Source organism: Fonsecaea nubica (genome assembly GCF_001646965.1).
Source record: "Fonsecaea nubica strain CBS 269.64 chromosome Unknown Scaff136, whole genome shotgun sequence".
NCBI lineage: Eukaryota > Fungi > Ascomycota > Eurotiomycetes > Chaetothyriales > Herpotrichiellaceae > Fonsecaea > Fonsecaea nubica.
This window is the reverse complement of record NW_019173809.1, coordinates 38,871-56,582: the sequence shown is the minus strand read 5'-3', so window position 1 is coordinate 56,582 and position 17,712 is coordinate 38,871. Positions and strand designations below refer to the sequence as shown.

Sequence of the window (17,712 nt, the reverse complement as noted above, 5' to 3'; positions counted from 1 at the left end):
GTACGAGCAGGATGCCGTGATATGCGGTTGGGGGGGGGGGGGGGGAAGGGGGCTTTGGCCAGACAAAATGACATACATGACACGGGACAATGGGAGATGATGATACCTGGATGTGCTGGCCCACCTTGGCTTCTTTCATGTTTTGTCTGGATTGCGTTATGGGGGCCCTTTTTCACACCCTACACAGTATCTGTGCATGTTGGCTCTGTTTTTCCGCTCTTTGGCAATAGCTAGGCCACCCACGGCCACAGGTGGTTTACTTACCACTTCTAATCAAAATGTCACAAACTTGCCAAGCCCGCAGAGGAGCCACGGAGCCTCCCATGCCTCCCTGCGCTTCCTGCCTTCCTGCCACTTGCCTCTCCCCCCACAAGTGTCAGCTTTTGGCGTCCGCAGTTGCTAGTGGAGAGGAGCCCTACGACTATGAACTAACTCGTAATGGTGCCTGATTGGCGGCCTTTGCGGCCAAATGGTCGCTTCCTACTTCTACTCATCCTGCCCATCATCATCCTACAGACCCATCGGTGCCATCTCCGGAAGTCGTTGATCTACGGTACATGCTCGCGGGATGAGCTTGTCAGAACTTGAAGTCTCCTGTGCAAAAGTCCGCCTGGTGATTACAGATTGAGGATCAAGGCTGCCATACTTCCCTTCTGCCTTGCCTGGTGCCAATCGACCACCTCCGGACCTGCGTCCTTTGGCATGACCCTGTCTGGCGTTGGTTTTGTGCTGTATCAGATCTCCCCGGCGGACTTCAGTCCCCCAAACAGTGTCTGTCAAATGTGGGCCGTGACACATTGTCAACGGACTCTGATCTCCAACGCCTGCTCTGAGACCGCTCAAACACACAGTGCAAGATGATGCGTCTCCGACGCTACCGGTTATTTGTGCTAGTGGCTGTGGTTGCAATCGTGTCTGTCTACCAGCTGACTCGAGTCAGTGACTGGAAGAACCCTTCACTCGAGGCCCTGGTGGGCCTGAGGAACGATCATGCTACTAAACAAATCGGTTCCAGCACAGATTTCTCAGAGACGCTTTCTGACCCTGCTTCCGCGCCAGAACTGCTTGAGCAGCCTCAAGGACAACCGGCGCATCCTGCCCTACCACCGGTCGATTCACCAGGAACCACTCCTGCACCTCCACCTCTACAAGTGACCACTTCATCGCTCTCGAGTTCCTCGACCGCTGCACAGCCTACCGTGACGAAGGACGAGCTGCTTACCCAACAACCGCCTTTCGATGGTGAAGGTGATGAAGAAGCTGGTGACCGTGGACAAAGCAGGCATGGAGTCAAACCTCAGCCCGTGGAACAGGGGAGAGCATATTGGATACAACAAGAGGAGCATTTCCCAATACCCGCAGAGAGTCTGATTCCACTGCCGACCGACAGCGATTCCAAGGCGCTCCCCAAAGTCCAATATAGCTTTGGGAGAGAGAATCCTTCAATAAAGACAAATCGCCTTCAGAAGCAGGCCGTGATCCGGGAGGCGTTCGAGCATGCTTGGTTCGGCTATAAGAACTACTCTCTGCCTCACGATGAGCTAAAGCCTATATCGAAAGACGTGGGAGATCCGTTCAATGGGTGGGGTGCGACTCTAGTGGACTCGTTGGATGCTCTCTGGATCATGGGGTTGCGCGATGAATTCCACGATGCAGTTGCGGCAGTAGGCCAGATTGATTTCAAGACGTCGGCAAGAAAAGACATTCCTCTCTTTGAGACGACGATCCGCTATCTTGGAGGGCTGATTGCAGCTTACGATCTCAGCTCGGGGAAATATCCAGTCTTGCTTGACAAAGCGGTTGAACTCGCTGATATCCTGATGGGAGCCTTTGATACGCCCAATAGAATGCCTGCAGTTTTTTATCACTGGACGCCATCCTCAACGTCCCGACCACACAGGGGCAGTGAGCACACGGTGCTGGCAGAAATAGGCTCCCTCGCAGTCGAGTTCACGAGACTGGCTCAAATTACCCGGGAAACCAGGTATTACGATGCTATTGCACGCATCACCAATGCCCTGGAGGAGTGGCAGATGAAAACGACTTTCCCGGGTCTGTGGCCCTTGAAGCTGGACGCATCCGGCTGTAAAAAGCCCCAAGCCGTTTCCAAATCGGCAGCTGATGAGGATGAATGGTTGGAAGAAGACGCCTCTGTCGGCCTGAAAGATAGCCGCGCAGAGGTGTCTACGGAGGGACCAGGCACAGACAGCCCGCGCGAGCCCGATGATAATCCCTCGGTCATGTTGACTAAGCGACGACAGCCTTCATCGCCACTCTCGGCCAAAAAATCCGCGAAGAAGGATAGCAAGGTCAATGCGGCTGAACATAAGCCTTTGCCGCTAGTCGACGCCGACGCCGACGAAGACAATGATGACCACGAGCGTTGCGAAGCACAAGGTCTGAGCACTGAACCTGATTCGACCACCCACACTTACGGGATCGGTTCGATGGCGGATTCCACGTATGAATACTTTCCGAAGGAATATGCGCTGCTGGGCGGCATGAACGAGCAGTACAAACGTTTATACCTTGATGCCATGAAGATTGTTCGGGAAGAATTACTCTTTCGACCTATGACAAAGGAGAACCATGATATCCTCTTTCTGGCGAAGCAGAATATCTCCCCCAAGGCCAAGGATCCTGCCAAGAGGAAAGTAACAATCTATGAGGGAACGCACCTGGGATGTTTTGCTGGCGGCATGTTTGGCCTGGGGGCTAAGCTGTTCGACATCCCTTCGGATATGGTCATTGCAGAGAAGCTCACCAACGCGTGCGTGTGGGCTTACGCGTCCACACCCGTGGGTGTCATGGCCGAAGAATTCGAGCTTGTGCCCTGCGAGAGTCTCACCTCGTGCAAGTGGAATGAAAGCAGATGGTATGAAGCGCTGGACCCGAGGCTTGATGAAAGAACGCGGGCGGTTGAGACTTACAATGTGCATCAACAAAAGCTATATGAACAGCAACCAACTGGCTTGAACGATGCCCTGGATAATGAAGATGAGTTCGTTGTCTCACAGATGGATCTGGGTTCCCGCTTGAAGAAGAGAAACCCGCAGACAGACTTCGAAGGAGAAGAACGGACAGAGACGATTTTCTCGGATGATGCGGTCACGTACGCAAAACAAGTGCACCCTCTATCGTTTACACCGCGGGTCGCGCTGTCACACGAAGAATATGTTGCGGCCAAAATCCAGGAAGAGCGACTACCCCCAGGGTATACACGGATCAAGGCGCGGGACTACCGACTCCGACCTGAGGCCATCGAGTCAGTCTTTATTATGTACCGACTAACAGGAGATGAGACTTGGAGAGACAAGGGATGGGCTATGTTCAACGCAGTCGACAAGGCAACGAGGACGGAGATTGCCCACGCAGGCATCAGGGATGTGACCAGCCGACTGATGGAGCAGCAAGATTCTATGGAATCGTTCTGGCTCGCCGAGACGTTGAAATATTACTATCTCTTGTTCAGTGAACCGGACTTGATCAGCCTCGACGACTACGTTTTGTAAGTGATGTCCACAAGGCTCTGCTGAGAGTGTACCGACTAACTAGATGGATGCAGCAATACGGAAGCACATCCGTTCAAACGACCCAAGTGATTATTTTATCTATGATGACACTTTGTTCGGAATATGCACACACCAAGGGAGACAGCATCTTCTCTGTGTAAAAAGTCTGGGATAGCCACAGCATTTATACGGTGTTTGGAGTAAGGACAAATTGGACAGCCGACCTTACATTTCTCTGGATACTTTCCTTACCAGCAGTATCGACAGAGTGCGCTATAAAAAAGGTGTGTTGTGGCAACTCACCATTGTCTCCCTGTTGTGGACAGGGGGCGGGACCGGAACGCTGGGGAGAGAATTTGTGTACGAGGCACTCTCGTATATAGGTGGAGGTGGACTTCTGTGCAGTGACTATAAGTATGTACCGAGTACACAGCGTGCTTTGGGTTGCATATAGCTAGCCTGTATCATAGGCATGACAGGTACCAGTAGGTAGAATGATAGGCTAACAAGGCCCTAATGAGGTGGCTGGGTCACGCTGGGGGATCGTGGGCAGGCGAAAGACTATTGATTGACCCGCGGGGATCCGGGCCGATGCCTAAGCAACGTTGCTTCTCGTTAATGCTGTTTACCTACTTGGACCGCTTAGGCGTCTTAGCTTGTGTGGCCGGCTCTGTTTTGCCTGCCTGGCCTGCCCACTTCTTCCCACGTGCATCCCCGTTGCCGTCACCCGTTGCAGAGATTGTGACGTTGGGCGTCATGTCATGTGTTCGGAACTCGTCTGGCGTCCTCGAAATCCTACCCCAAACTTGGAATCAGTTCGCTCCACATCAAATCCGCACCCAACACCGTGACTTGTGAACATCTCGCCCTCCGTACCAACAGACAAGTACAGCTCCTTCGTCGCCATGTGTTGCTATAGGACCGATCGCTTCTGTTGCCCCGACATCTCTGCGCCTCTGATCGTATGAGGGGAGCATCTGAATTGTTTCTGCACACGCTCCTTTGACCAACTTTTGACCGACCAAAGACGATATGAAGCTGAACGTAGCATGGAACACGAGGTTTCTTATAACTTCGAGGACGAGGACCAGTTTTGGACCGGTACGAACAACCCCCGTCCGCAGTCCAGGACCAGGTTGTCTGACTAATTTTGACTATTTAGCTCTCGAAGAGACAATCTCCCGAGAATGCACTACCCATGATAGCATCGACGATACATTGCGATCCTACATAGAACTCATTGGGTTCTGTCGGGGTATGTGGTACCACAACTTGAAAAAAGAAGCGAAGATACCCAGGCTCATCGTACTCCCATATCAAATTCAGGACGCTTTCTTCTCAGCGACAATGATCTCGGTCGCTGTGCCTTCAAGCTCCAAGAGTCGTCACTCTTCGCCACCCACGCCGACTATATCCGCCGACAATTCATTCAGTGTCTGATCGAGGTTGGTGGAAGAAAAGCGGTATGCAGGCCAAAACAGAGGCTGATACATTACGCGCGCAGGATGACGAGCCAAACGTCGTGCTAGTATCAACGTCCTTCCTCATCACCCATGCGCAATTGCACGAAAGGACATACGAGCTGTTGAACGACGAAGGGGCATTCCCAAGATTGATCCATCTCATTTCGAGTCCGAAGCGATATGGCCACGAAGGAATCCACAGACTCCTCATGGAGCTGCTGTACGAGATGTCGCGCATACAAAAGATTAAAATAGGTGACCTGGGTACGTAGGCGATTTCGAAGACACGGCACTCGGCTACCCATTGGCAAAGACTGATTTCGCCACGTGAACACAGCGCTTGTCGATGATGACTTTGTCAAGATGTTGTTTGAGATTATCGAACAGGTTTCGGACGACGTCAATGACCCATATCACTATCCCACCATTCGAGTTTTGGTAAGCTCACCGAGTCCTTAGTTGAGCGACACGCAATTGACTGTTTCTTCAGCTTGTGCTCAATGAGCAGTTCATGGTTGCTGCTCACGACCCGGCCAATGGTCAGGCTGCGGTCCCTCTTACCAACAAGGTGATCAAGGTCTTGTCTGCCCACGGCAGTGAGTACAAGACCTTTGGGGAGAACATTATCCTACTGCTGAACCGTGAAGGTATTGTCTTCCGACGTGGCTACGATGGCTCTTGTACACTAACGTTAGCAGACGAAACCTCGTTGCAGCTTCTGACCCTCAAGTTACTCTACCTCCTCTTCACGACTCCCCCGACTTATGAGTACTTCTACACCAACGACCTGCGTGTCTTGGTTGATATATTGGTTCGGAACCTCCTGGATCTGCCTGAAGAGGCATCGTCCTTACGCCATACCTATCTTCGAGTTCTATATCCACTTCTCGAACATACCCAACTACAGTATCCTCCACATTATAAGAGGGACGAAATCCGCAAATTACTAGTTGTCTTGGGCGGGGGCAATCTTGCAGACCAAAACGGCTCCCATGAGGGTTTGCAGCATTGGGGCCATTTTGACGATGTTGACGAGACGACCAAACGGCTCGTCAAGCGGTGCGAAGGAGTCAGTTGGCTCATTGATCCGGAAACTGAGCCCCCGGTACAAGCAGAATCTCCAATTGATGAAGCAGCCTCTGATATATCATCGCCAACCTCTCCCTCGAAAGCTCTCCCACCGGCCCTTCCAGCACCTCGGAAATTGAAGAAACGAAACTCGTCGAAAGGCTCCACATTGACCATTGGTCAGTATCTCACCCCTCGACTCGAAGGAGCCCGACAATCCAGTCTGAGTATGATGGAGGTTGCGGCGCAAAAAGAGAAACCAGGAGTTATCACCCCAAGTAGGAACCCCGGACTGAAAAATAATCTTCGGGCAGTTATAATGCAAAAGAAGGAGAAACCTCCACCGCCTCAAGCCAGGAGATCTGCCTTTACGCGTATGAAGGCAGAAAGAATGGAGAGCGATGCCGAAATTGCGAAGATAGAGCTACCGAAAGCAGAGCCTGCGCCAAAGGTTGAGGCTGAAGCTCGTACTCAATCCAACAACCATCACCATCGTCACCCCCCTATTCCCTTCCATCACCACCATCACCATCATAAGGACCATGGTGTAGCCTCTTCATCGGTGGCGGCGGAGGAGAAAGATCAAGAAAAGGCTCAGCCGCCTCCTATTCCCTCTCATCATAAGGGCCACCATTTCGGCAAGAAGCCCCCACCTACGCCAAAAGCACGGCGCAGGCGAGGTAGGGAGGGTAGTGGTGATAGCACAAGAGAACCAGGCAAATTCAGCTCCAATCTGCCGTCCATTGTCACAACGACAACAACGGGCCAAAGAATTGTGGAACAATCTCCCTTCTCGCCGGTGGAGAAGACCTTCAGCCCCTCGGAGCCGGACTCCGCCTCAACAATCGACAGTCGTATGAAGCTCCCGGTCAGTGAGGCGCTAGAACAGGCACAAGCAACAGCCCTAGCACAGATTGAGGAGTCATTGGAGCACGTCGAGCTCAAAGAGGAGGTCCCGGGAGACCCGGCGGTAGCAGAAGGGAAGCCGGAGTCGCCCACAACGGGAGAAGGTCAGCAGAATGATGTTGCCCCTAACAGCTCGCATGATCTTTCCCAAGAGGAGGACCCGGTAGACAGGAAACAAGACCGACCAGGCATGTCCCGCGCGCATTCCCAGGAAGAGATCGACCAGCAGTTTCACGATGCTGTTCCCAATCAGCCGCTCTCGCAATCTCAATCTCAAACACACTCTCCAACACCATCCATATTTCTCACCAAATCCCAAACATTATCTCCGTACCCGACTGCTGGAGGGACGACCACGCCTCCCGATCCAATAACACCTTCCGTCACCATTACCATGGCCACTGGGACGGCAGGGGTCAATACAATGCAGCCGACTCAGACACAGCCTCAGCAAATGTCCAGGATGGTCCTCACCCCGCCTGCGCAAGAGCCGTCTCGGGGAGTCCCGGGCCCACAGTATGAATTGGAAAGGAGCCCGTTCCTGACCGACGAGGAGGTCGAGGAAGAAGAGATGGATCCCGTCGACGAAGATGAACGCGAACGCGAACGGGAACGGGAACGGGAACGATGAGCAAGGGAAAACCTACATGGCCAAAAAAGAAGGGCCATGCGTGACAAGCGCAAGGAGTCGTCAGATACGAGTAGATGAGTTGGATAGATAGATGGGTATCCGAATTTTTGGGTGGCCCTGGCCTGGCTTCTGCAGGTGTGCGTGTCTGTATGTGTATGTATGTACATAACGTACACAACATGCACACATACTCGGCAAGGGGGTAGATACCTACCTACCTACCTACCTATGCCACCGACCGGCCTCCTGTCCACATATACATCCAGTCGTTCATGTACAAGCAAGCAATTCATTCATCGACATACATACGTGGGTTCTTCGCGTGAACTTACGGACTGACTGATTGACTGGTTGAGTTGGAAAGCTACACATTTAGTTAGCTACAGTGCTTTCACTCCAGATGTGTGAAAAGGAATGCGGGTCAACGAGTAAGTCTACCAAAGGTGTATAGAACCATCACTTGACACCCGGACAGAAGAGACAATGGTGGCGACCAGTTTCGTGGATTGATGCACATGGCCTATCGCCTGCGGTGACTGCTGTGAGCTATTTCATGAGGCCAAGCGACATACATGGCGTGAGCGCATAAAAAACACAATAGCCAAAGCTCTACCCATATCCTGTCCTAGACCGGTCATGCCTGCATGCCTGGAACTGATGGTCGAATATAATGCTCTCATACCACCCATATCCCGTCATACGTACTGCACAGTAAACTGAGAGAACTCCATTGATATTGCCGGGAATTCTAGGCTCGAACCGCCATAGAACCATTTCCTCATTTGATGCAGACTAGGGGCTGTTGGATATGATTCAACTGAAATAGCCTCGTGGGACTCGCAATTGAAGAGCATATGTGGGTGTTGTACCACTGTGCTCGAACTCCAACCTCTTCCACGTAGATGGGCTATGCAATTCCTGGATCGGACTGTAATTCAAGGGCTGAGCAAGTGTTGTTCACAAGCAAGAGGGTCGACTGATTTCCGGGGTGTTGGGGAATCATGTCGCCGTCGAAAAGAAAAGAAAACAAGATAGAAAAGCTCATGGGCTGCCAGCTGGATTTTCCACATCGAAGTCCATCTCGAACGCCGTAAACGCCGCCGCCTCGCGGGAGTAACAAGTTTGTTCTTTGTAATGAAGGTGCAATTTGTCCATTGTAGAAATCGTCGATCGTGCTTCCAATCTTGACAATTACACATGCGGTTGTCGTACCGTGTGTGGGTTTTCTCCTTGGATATGCTGAGTTGTCCGTGTAAACTTGCCACTTGGTGCCTCTAACGCCGGGTTTCAGGGTGGATTGATCTCTTTGTGAATTTGTAAATGCTGTGCGACCGGGTGTAATGTGTGCTCTGGAACAAAAAACTTTCGTGGTCATCATAGGATATGATAGAGCGCAAATCAGTGGCCATAAATGCCAAAGTACTGCTCAACACCAAAAGCTCCTGGCGCCTTGTAAGTAGCATCATAGGCCTGGAACAGGAAGATGCCGCCTGGATTCGAGCTGAATGCATCCTTGAGAGAAGAGATCGCACTCGCCTGGTTAGCAGGGGATGGGACAGCCTGGCCATTAGGTGATCCTTGGTATGGCCAGCCGGACTCCGTGACGATGACTTGTTTGCCGTTTGCCTTCTGGGAGATAGGGGCAATCACGCTCTCAACAAAGGTGCCTGCATTATTGGCCGCTGTGTTAGGATCAAAGAAGGCGTGGGCGTTGACGGCGCAAAAGTCGGATGATTGACAGATCTGAGGATTATTCTGATGCGCAGTGAATGTGTCCACAGCGACAATGTTCTTGTTGAACCCAGCAGCCTGCAGAATGGGACGAGCCACGGCGAGAGCAGCGACAACTGCAGCGGCAGAACCACCGGCATTGACCACTTCATTCCCAATGACGACAGTGTCGACAGGACCCCAGTTTCCGTTGATCATGCCAATAAGCGTGCTCAAATCACCAGCAACATTGCCGATAGTATTAAGACCCAGCATAACTTGCAGACCTTGAGCAGCGGCAGCAGCTGTGGCCACACTAAGATCACAGCCAATGTCGTAGAAGCGGATTTTGGAGAATCCTTGACTGGCCAAGAAGCCAAACTCGGAATCCATGGTGCCGCGGTCCTTGCAACCATTGCTGCCGATGAGTTCGTAGCAGATACCATAGCCACCGCCAGCTCCGGCACTGGCTCCACCCTTGACGTCTTTGTATGAGTTCCCTTTGTCAGCTGCTGCAGCGATGCTTTTTTCAGAGGAGGGGGTATCAGAGGTAGTCGAGGGCTGAATGACGCTCACGACTGGTGGAGGAGAAGAAACCGCAGCTTGGGAAGAAGGAGCCGGCGGGGCAGGCGGCGCAGATTCGGGAGTGGGAACTGGCACAGAGGCAGGCGATTCAGACGCATGAGAGGCTGACTCGACAGGAAAGGGTGAAGCGTGGCCGGGAGGCGGAGTATATGCAGTCGGCACGACCACAGGAGTTGCAGCGGAATGCGAGGCGACAATGGTTGGAGTTGGGTGATCACGGTATTCGGTGGACAGGACATTGTTGTACTGATCAACCCAGACGACAGCATTGTTGGCCGTGACAGTAACGACGTCAGTGACAGTTGCAAAGTCAGTCTCTACGTGGTGGCGCGCAGGATGCTGATGTCGATGATTGCCTCCTATGTTACAGGTAAGCTTCCAACTAGAGCACAGCGGAGACCCTGAGAGACTCACCATGGGGAATTGCCAGCACGACCGGGGCGCACAGAGCAGCCAGATGCAAGGTTGTTGCTCTCATGATGGACAGGCCGACAGATGAGAACTGGTTGGAGCAGTGAAAGGAGCGTCAGGACCTATATGGGTGGAAAGCGAAAGTAGTAAGCACTCTGTCTCACCGACCGGCGGCCTTGAAAAGAAGGGAAGCTTGCAACAGGGTTGACAAGGCGTATAATGATCTTGTATAGAGGAAGAGGGAGATTGTCAGTCGGTGCCCACTTGGCCCGTGCGCCATCATCGACGGCTTAAGTAGCCGCCTTTTGTTCGCATAGGCGACGACTAGACAAAGCACAGACAATGATGATGGATATCTGGGCTGTGTCCAGAACGCTGCTTCTGGGAGAGACCAAGAATGCACAAAGGCTTCAGGAGCGACTCACAACGCGAGACGCGCCGGAAGCGTTGTTTTCCCCTCCCTTGGTAACTGCGAACAGGGATATAGAAATCATGGCGGCGACGACAAACAAGGAATTGGACGAACTCACCGGTTTGATCTGAAAGGAGTGACTTGATGAAGTCGATAGAGATGAGGCACAGGTCGCGGAAGAGTGAGATTGATGTCGTTGTTTGGCTATTGCGGAATCCAGGAATGTTGGTTGGAATCCGGGTCCTGAGCGGCAGAATTTATATCTGGCACCACTGTCGCTTCACCATCCTTTCACCTTGGCGAAACTGCTCAGAGTGTCACTCGGTCTGATCAGCTGCTGCAAGGCGAGCCGGGTAAACACGGTCATACATGGGCAACAACATGGTAAACCGAACTTGACCATGTGCTGTGGAGGGAAGCATTTTCGCGTCACCTTGATCACTTCTAGGCCCGAGTCTGGCCTCTATTTTGTATCTAGTGCCGTTCAAGCTGTCCCGAGAAGTGTCATACTAGGCTGTCAGTGTCACTCGACGCGAGCCTTTCTCCGAGTATGATGTTGATGCAATGTAACTCGACCGGTGAGCATATACCTACCTTCTTTTGTTGGGTATCTTCTTGCTTTCGACTGGTCAGTAAGTAAATTATCAGCGACTCCATCTCGACAGGGCTTATAACGCTCCATACTTAGAGCCTCTGGATCGATTAGACCAGAGAAGCCATCATTGGAAACGACATTGGGAATTTGCAGTTGCACTTCACTACAGTGCCACCGACTGCGCTTGAAATTCAAAACACCCCAACAGTGACGAGTGTAATTTACATAGGCCATATGACCCATGGCGGGACACAAGCCGCCATCGAAGAAGCCCTTGGAGTACGAGACGAGGCGCAAACCGAGAGTTGACGTTGACTCTGGAGTCGGAAGGGAGTTTCAATCTTGGCCGGACTGGGTTTAGCCCAGACATTATACAGCCTCGTCAGCCTCGTCAGCCTCGCCGGTCAGCCTTATTTCCCCACAACGAGATATAAATAGATTACATACTCCCAATGTTCATGCATGCATTTGATCTATACGGTATCATCAGTCATCACCCTGAATCGCTCTGGTGCCCGCAGTCATTGTCTTCCTGTCCTAGACTCCCATAGACGTCGTTCCGGCTATGCCAAATCTTGTCCTCTCACAAAGCCCCGGAAAAAATGAGTTGCAACCCAATCGTCAACCGCCTCGTTCACCGTAGTCTCTGGCCCACTTCTCAAACTCTTCCAATCCCTTCTTACTCACACTCGGTCGAATGCTAGCCAAACTGGCTTCGAAATCCATCATTTGAATGGGCCGAATCTGCTCCTTCGGAGTGTACAGCAGAGCTTCGCCGAGATGCCTCAAGGGGCCCATGGCGGCGTCTTTCGCAAGAGCTGTAATATCGGATCCAGAGTAACCTGATGCGGAGCAGTGAGATTAGTGTGACAAGAGCAGGGCCAGGAGCGTTCAGGAACTTACCCTCCGTTAGCTCCACCAAGCGAGCGATGTCCTCTGGGCCTAGATCATGCTTTTGATGCCCAAGTAACGTTCGAATTTGTGTCTCCCTGGTTTCTGCCTCGGGCAAGGGAATGTACTGTCTTCTCACGAATCGCCGCCTCGCTGCATCATCAATGTCCCACGGGCAATTTGTCGCTGCAAGCACCAGCACTCGACTAGCGTCCCCCACAGTCGTATCCTTCCCAGCCGCTGCTCTTTGCAAGTCCGACCACTGGATGAGAAATTCTGTCTTGCTCCGCCTCGATGCTTCGTGCTCGCTCGACCCGCTTCTGGCACTTAACAGGGAATCGATCTCATCGACGAAAATGATGCTCGGCGCCAGAGCCTTCGCCAACGCAAACAAGGCTCGGACGAGCTTCTCTGACTCACCATGCCATTTGCTCGTCAGACTGCTAGCACTGATGGCGAAAAATGTGCTTTTGCTTTCAGTAGCGACAGCCCTTGCAAGCATGGTCTTGCCGGTCCCTGGTGGGCCGAACAGGAGCATCCCTCGAGCAGGCTCTCGCAACCCCATAAACAAATCCGGTCTAAGAAAAGGGTATACCACTGCCTCCTTTAACGCCTTTTTGGCAGCAGAAAGCCCGGCAACGTCATCCCAGTGAACTTCATCCCCCTTGACGACAATTTCGTTGATGATTTGCTTGGCGGCGTTTTCATCCACTCCTTTGGGCAAATTTTTGAGAATGTTCTCCATTCTTTTCTCCTCCGGTGACAGACCATCCTCTTCGGGAGACTCCCCATCCGTGGAGGGTGGAGTGATTGTGTTGGCGCTCGCGGTCCTGTTGCCACGGCCTCGTCTCGGCCTGTCAAGGTTTCGTTTAGGTGCGTCGTCTTCGCTGTCAGAATGTGGATCCCTTTTTTGGGGAGAGCGACCTCTTGTCTCAAGCGCTGTCCCCGCCGCACCAACTGGTTTGCGGGATATTCCCGTCGCACCACCAGAAGATCCAACTTTTGGGTAAGCTCTCTCAAGGATATTTCTCGCGAGAGGCTGGGGCACGTTATGTGCTCGCGGAGGATACTCTCTTCGATAGGTAATCTCTGGTGCTTTCGGCAAATGAACAGGAGACCTGGTTCTTACTTGGGGACTCGCTTGGCCGACGGGCGACATGTGTTGTGAAATCGGCGGCGTCTTCTCAGGTTCCGAATCGAGGTCGATCAGGCTAGGTGCGGAATCTGGATTCAATTTTAGGCTTTCCATAGATTTGTTGATTGATGATGGTGGTGGTGCAGAAGCCGAGGTTGGGATGTCACGCGTGGAATGCTGTGACAAGTAATCAGGGACACTCAGTAGAGACGACGCATTTGACTTGCGTTGCTCTTCGTATCTGGCTGTCGCATCTTGGTCAATACTCCGTCTTGCAGCGGTGGCGCTGAGTCTAGCTTCGATCGTGGGGTCTGAATCTGGCCTCTGGTTGGGCTGAGAGTTCTTCCGTGGCTGAGATTCCCATGCCAGACCAGCTGCTTTCATAGTCTCTGTTCTTCTGTCACGGTTCGAAGTTGATCGATACTTCATGAACCCCCTCCTCTCCGGGCGTAGTGTTGTCCGCATCGTTTTCCTGCCATGGTCGGGACTCGGACTTCTTGAGGCCTTCATGCTCGGGACGGGTAAGGTGGGAGGAGGACCCAAAGGCGACGACCGAATCCGCGAAATAGGGGAAGTGCTGTCATGTGCCACGGTCTCGCTACTCCTGGTAACACCCAGTGGTGGACGTGGAGGCAATGCAGGTGTCGCATTGGGTAGCTCAGACATTTGCATTGGTGGTATCGTCTCTCCTCCAAGCCACGAGCCAGGCTGTTCAGATGTCGGGGGCGTGGATATCGACGGGTGTCCTCTGCTCTTCCCGAGACGCTTCCTTCCACTGCTGCCATTGCCGCTCATATTTCCATTGCCATTGCCGCCTCCGCCTCCGCCTCCGTTCTTGTGGTCTGTCCTGTCTTCCTTACGAGATTCTATGCCCAACTCTTCCCGGCTTCTCTTCAAAGTCTCCAGGAGATCGACTCGTTCCTTACACTGTATCTCCAATTCTCGTAGGGAGTCGTATAGCGCCCGCTCTGTTTCCGACCGGGGAGAGTAATTCGATGAAAGTTTGTAGGCTTTGTAATGGATGATTTGGTCGAGCGCTGCCTTCCATGACCGGAGAGCCTCGGTCTCATTGCTCTGTGAGGTGCCACTGTGTTAGTGCAAGATTATGGAGTTGGAACATGGCGTTTGCATTACCTGGCCTTCGAAAAAGACCGCCGTAGAACATTGCAGATAGGCCTCATCGTAAGTCTTTTGCATTGACGAGGAAGGCTTGCTCCGCAACATCTTGTAGGGATTGCGAGGATGCGGACATGCTCATACCAGACGGAAGAAGAGGACGAAGTTATGGCATAGGACTTGTGACTTAATCGGGCGTGTGCAGCGAACGATGGCTGAGCCTCGAAAGGATCTGTCGAAATGGGCCAGAAGGCGATGCGCAAGGACAACCGCAAACTAGTCACTCGAGTCCCGCTGCCCGTTGCCCGCTTCCCACTCAACCCACTGTCCCAAGTACACAGCCTGCCCCCCATACGTCACCTGAACAATAACAGTTGCCCTGCAACCCCCGTCATACGAGTCCTCACTAAACACGAGGCTCGTCCTTTTGCTTGCACGAGGCCTTCCAGATTCGCATTACCTCTACAAGACTTTACATGCGAGATGGCAACTTCACCGGCAGAACAAGGCACGTGGACTCTTGCGAATAAGGTAAACACTGGCACGACCACCACCACCACACATATCGCTCACATAGCATCTTCAATTCTCATTGCTGATTAGCCTGGTCTATCAGATGATGGAAAGAGACCGACAAACAGCTGGTCGAAACGCTCATTCCCATCCCACTTTTGGTGTTATGCCATAGATGTACAGTATTATCCCAAAATCCCTGTCCCCAGGCATCGACAGGTGAAAAAGGGCAAGGACCAGCGCCCCTGCTCCCGTTGCCATAACGCCCTTTAGTTTTTGCAAATATGCATGAGCCCTTCCTGTCATGGCAAAGGTTCAGCATCCTCTGTCGAATAGAAATGATCGTGATCATGCTTGAACAGCAGACACAAGTATGAGTACCGCGGCCGACGACCTCCCAAATGCACCTCTTCTGGGTATCTTGTATGCGCAAAGGATGTTATGAAATACCATTGACGCGCACTTCGCAAGAGGCATCAGATCATGCTTAATCCCTCAATGATTCTGGGACACGGAACCGCGGAAGCGATGTGCGTCGAACACGAGATCGATCATAACTTATTGGTATGAGATGTCTGTTCTTCCCGAAGCGTCCTCTTGAAGTAAGCCTTTGCCATTTCATATGACGACCTAAAACTTTGTCAGATTGTATGGATATAGACAGGGACCGTTCTGGCCTTACCAGCAGATGGCGGTGCTTGGCATGGTGGTGATAATTCTAGGCCGCCAACCTCTCATAAATCCCCTCCAGCCGAACTCTTTCTTGATAATGGACGCAGCGTGGAATAATCCTCGTACATTGCGTATCTCGGCTTGTTGACTCAATCCTCTCGTCTGGAGTAAAGTCTTGATCACATCCAGCGGAGTGGTAATGCCGGCCGCAAAGGCTCCAGCCAAGCCACCAGCCACGCAATGTGTGATCGGATCATACTCTTTCCGAGGATTCATGACTTTGGAGAGAGATTCGTAGGCCATGAATTGCGTAGCCGTGAAGGGAACTGTCATACATAGTGTCGTAGGGTAGGATACGTAGAACGCAGAAAGACCCTCGGCGCGCCAGACTGAACGGGCGCATTGCGATATCGACCGGTAGGTCGATCCGTGTACCTGCATCCGTTGTTTTATGACTGTCGCAGACGGTCAGCATCATATCGAGGAATTTTGTGCGGAATCTAGAGTGAGTCTATACCATCAAAAGGATTCATCAAAGCGTCACTCGCAATGGTTGCGCACGCTCCGCTCGCAGCTGTAATTTCCAGTTAGCACCTCGGTCGGCCCCATTGCAAGCCCGGCAACTCCAGAGGTGACATACCAGCAGCGAGAGGATGATGTTTGCCATCTGCTTTGTTGCCACCTGCAAATTCTTTCACCACTTCGTAGGTGCCAAAATATACGGCATGAGCAGGGCCTGTTATCGATCATTAGATTTGGACGCAGTCTGTGTCGGTCGGATTTGACGACGCACCTGCACCAACAATGACACTGGTCACTCCTCTCCATAGCGTCCGCAGGCCTTCTATTCGATATATCGTAGAGACTGCATGTGAAAGCCCCGTATAAAGGCCGCCGGCTGCAGGGTTTATGATTTGCATCCGTGTCTGATTTCAATATCGCATTAGCATTGTATTCCCCGCCAGTGCCGGAAGATAGACAACTGTGTACCTTCATCAAGTCCACCGGATACATGACTGTATGTTCCTGAGACAACTGTCAATCTTTTATCTCTATCTCTTGATTTTCTTTTGCGTACAGCAATGCCTGCGAACGCGCCGGCCAACATATTGTGTCCGAGACCGTAGTTTGGTGGTAGAGCTTCATACCTGCGAGAGTGTCAGTGCTGGTTCTCACCATGCTCGACAAAAAAAAACACCACTTACTCATATTCTTCACCAGGTACTGCATCCGGGCTGCTCGACACTGACATATTCTCCGCGGGCAATGCCGCTGGGAATTTGGCTGACGCCGCCACGGTTGCAGATGGTATTTTTGTGCCTGCGATCTGCAATCGTTCCACCGAGGACGAGAGGGTTGCTTGGAATAGCAAACGAAGTGAAGCGACAAATCCTTCGTGACCGGGAGAACGGCTCTTGCGAACACGGTATGTCGGAGTGAGTGTACAAGTAAAAAAATCGAACCACAGCAATATCAAGTCAGAGCCAGAGCGAAATAATGGCCCGGGCGAGGCACTCAGATCGCTCCAAAGATTTTGGGTCGACCTCACGGCTGCTGCTTAGAATTTTGAGCCAGGGTCTCCTAAGCTTGGGGCTGGCTGGGGTTAGCTAAGATGGCTGGTTGGTTGACGGGCACTGCGGCTTGACAAAGAGTTCACCCTCAATGACGCCCCTAGGTGACTCGGTGACTCTAGAATCCTTCTTTTGGGCCACGCACTTGGGTTATGATGCCTACCTACTGGTACAGTACAGAGGTCTTACTACTCCCTCTGCCTGCCCTTGGCCGGGTCACCTCCGCGGTCTGTCCGTGAAGGTGTCGTATGAAAGCTGCCACTCTGCGGGCGGCGACTTCTTCGCTTTGTCTTCCGATCTCGCTCTCTGCTCGCTGTCTAACTCCTATTCTGGCATCGTCTCCCTCGCCCTCGCCTCGGCGTCAACCTTCTTGCTCGGTCGTAATTCACCGACATGACAAGGTACTGTACATTCGGTCTCCCAGGCGGGGTTGAAATCACCCTTCGTATTTTGTGTCTAGTCTAGGTACCTCGTACGTAGTGGTGATTTATCCCTGCTAACTGTCGGAAAAGTAGCGGCTC

At 52.3% G+C, this 17,712-nt stretch overlaps 5 protein-coding genes across 5 annotated transcripts; 2 read left to right on the top strand and 3 right to left on the bottom strand.

Annotated features, from left to right (window-relative positions):
- Positions 1 to 857: 857 nt before the first annotated feature.
- On the top strand, positions 858 to 3,512 carry AYO20_11160 (hypothetical protein; the record flags this gene model as incomplete). The annotated part of the gene is made up of 1 exon (XM_022649413.1): positions 858 to 3,512. The coding sequence occupies one exon, from the start codon at positions 858 to 860 to the stop codon at positions 3,510 to 3,512; it is 2,655 nt and encodes an 884-aa protein (XP_022494628.1).
- Positions 3,513 to 4,561: 1,049 nt separating this feature from the next.
- Positions 4,562 to 7,580, top strand: AYO20_11159 (hypothetical protein; the record flags this gene model as incomplete). Its single annotated transcript, XM_022649412.1, has 6 exons — positions 4,562 to 4,613; positions 4,675 to 4,767; positions 4,839 to 4,957; positions 5,017 to 5,239; positions 5,313 to 5,413; positions 5,466 to 7,580. 6 exons carry the CDS (start codon positions 4,562 to 4,564, stop codon positions 7,578 to 7,580), a joined length of 2,703 nt encoding a protein of 900 aa, XP_022494627.1.
- A 1,398-nt stretch (positions 7,581 to 8,978) lies between these two features.
- Positions 8,979 to 10,353, bottom strand: AYO20_11158 (hypothetical protein; the record flags this gene model as incomplete). Its single annotated transcript, XM_022649411.1, has 2 exons — positions 8,979 to 10,234; positions 10,290 to 10,353. The coding sequence occupies 2 exons, from the start codon at positions 10,351 to 10,353 to the stop codon at positions 8,979 to 8,981; spliced, it is 1,320 nt and encodes a 439-aa protein (XP_022494626.1).
- Positions 10,354 to 11,914: 1,561 nt separating this feature from the next.
- AYO20_11157 (hypothetical protein) lies at positions 11,915 to 14,543 on the bottom strand (the record flags this gene model as incomplete). The annotated part of the gene is made up of 3 exons (XM_022649410.1): positions 11,915 to 12,135; positions 12,197 to 14,393; positions 14,454 to 14,543. 3 exons carry the CDS (start codon positions 14,541 to 14,543, stop codon positions 11,915 to 11,917), a joined length of 2,508 nt encoding a protein of 835 aa, XP_022494625.1.
- Positions 14,544 to 15,499: 956 nt separating this feature from the next.
- AYO20_11156 (hypothetical protein) lies at positions 15,500 to 16,872 on the bottom strand (the record flags this gene model as incomplete). The annotated part of the gene is made up of 8 exons (XM_022649409.1): positions 15,500 to 15,578; positions 15,631 to 16,075; positions 16,138 to 16,194; positions 16,261 to 16,356; positions 16,414 to 16,546; positions 16,611 to 16,646; positions 16,699 to 16,768; positions 16,826 to 16,872. The coding sequence occupies 8 exons, from the start codon at positions 16,870 to 16,872 to the stop codon at positions 15,500 to 15,502; spliced, it is 963 nt and encodes a 320-aa protein (XP_022494624.1).
- Between the last annotated feature and the right edge of the window lie 840 nt (positions 16,873 to 17,712).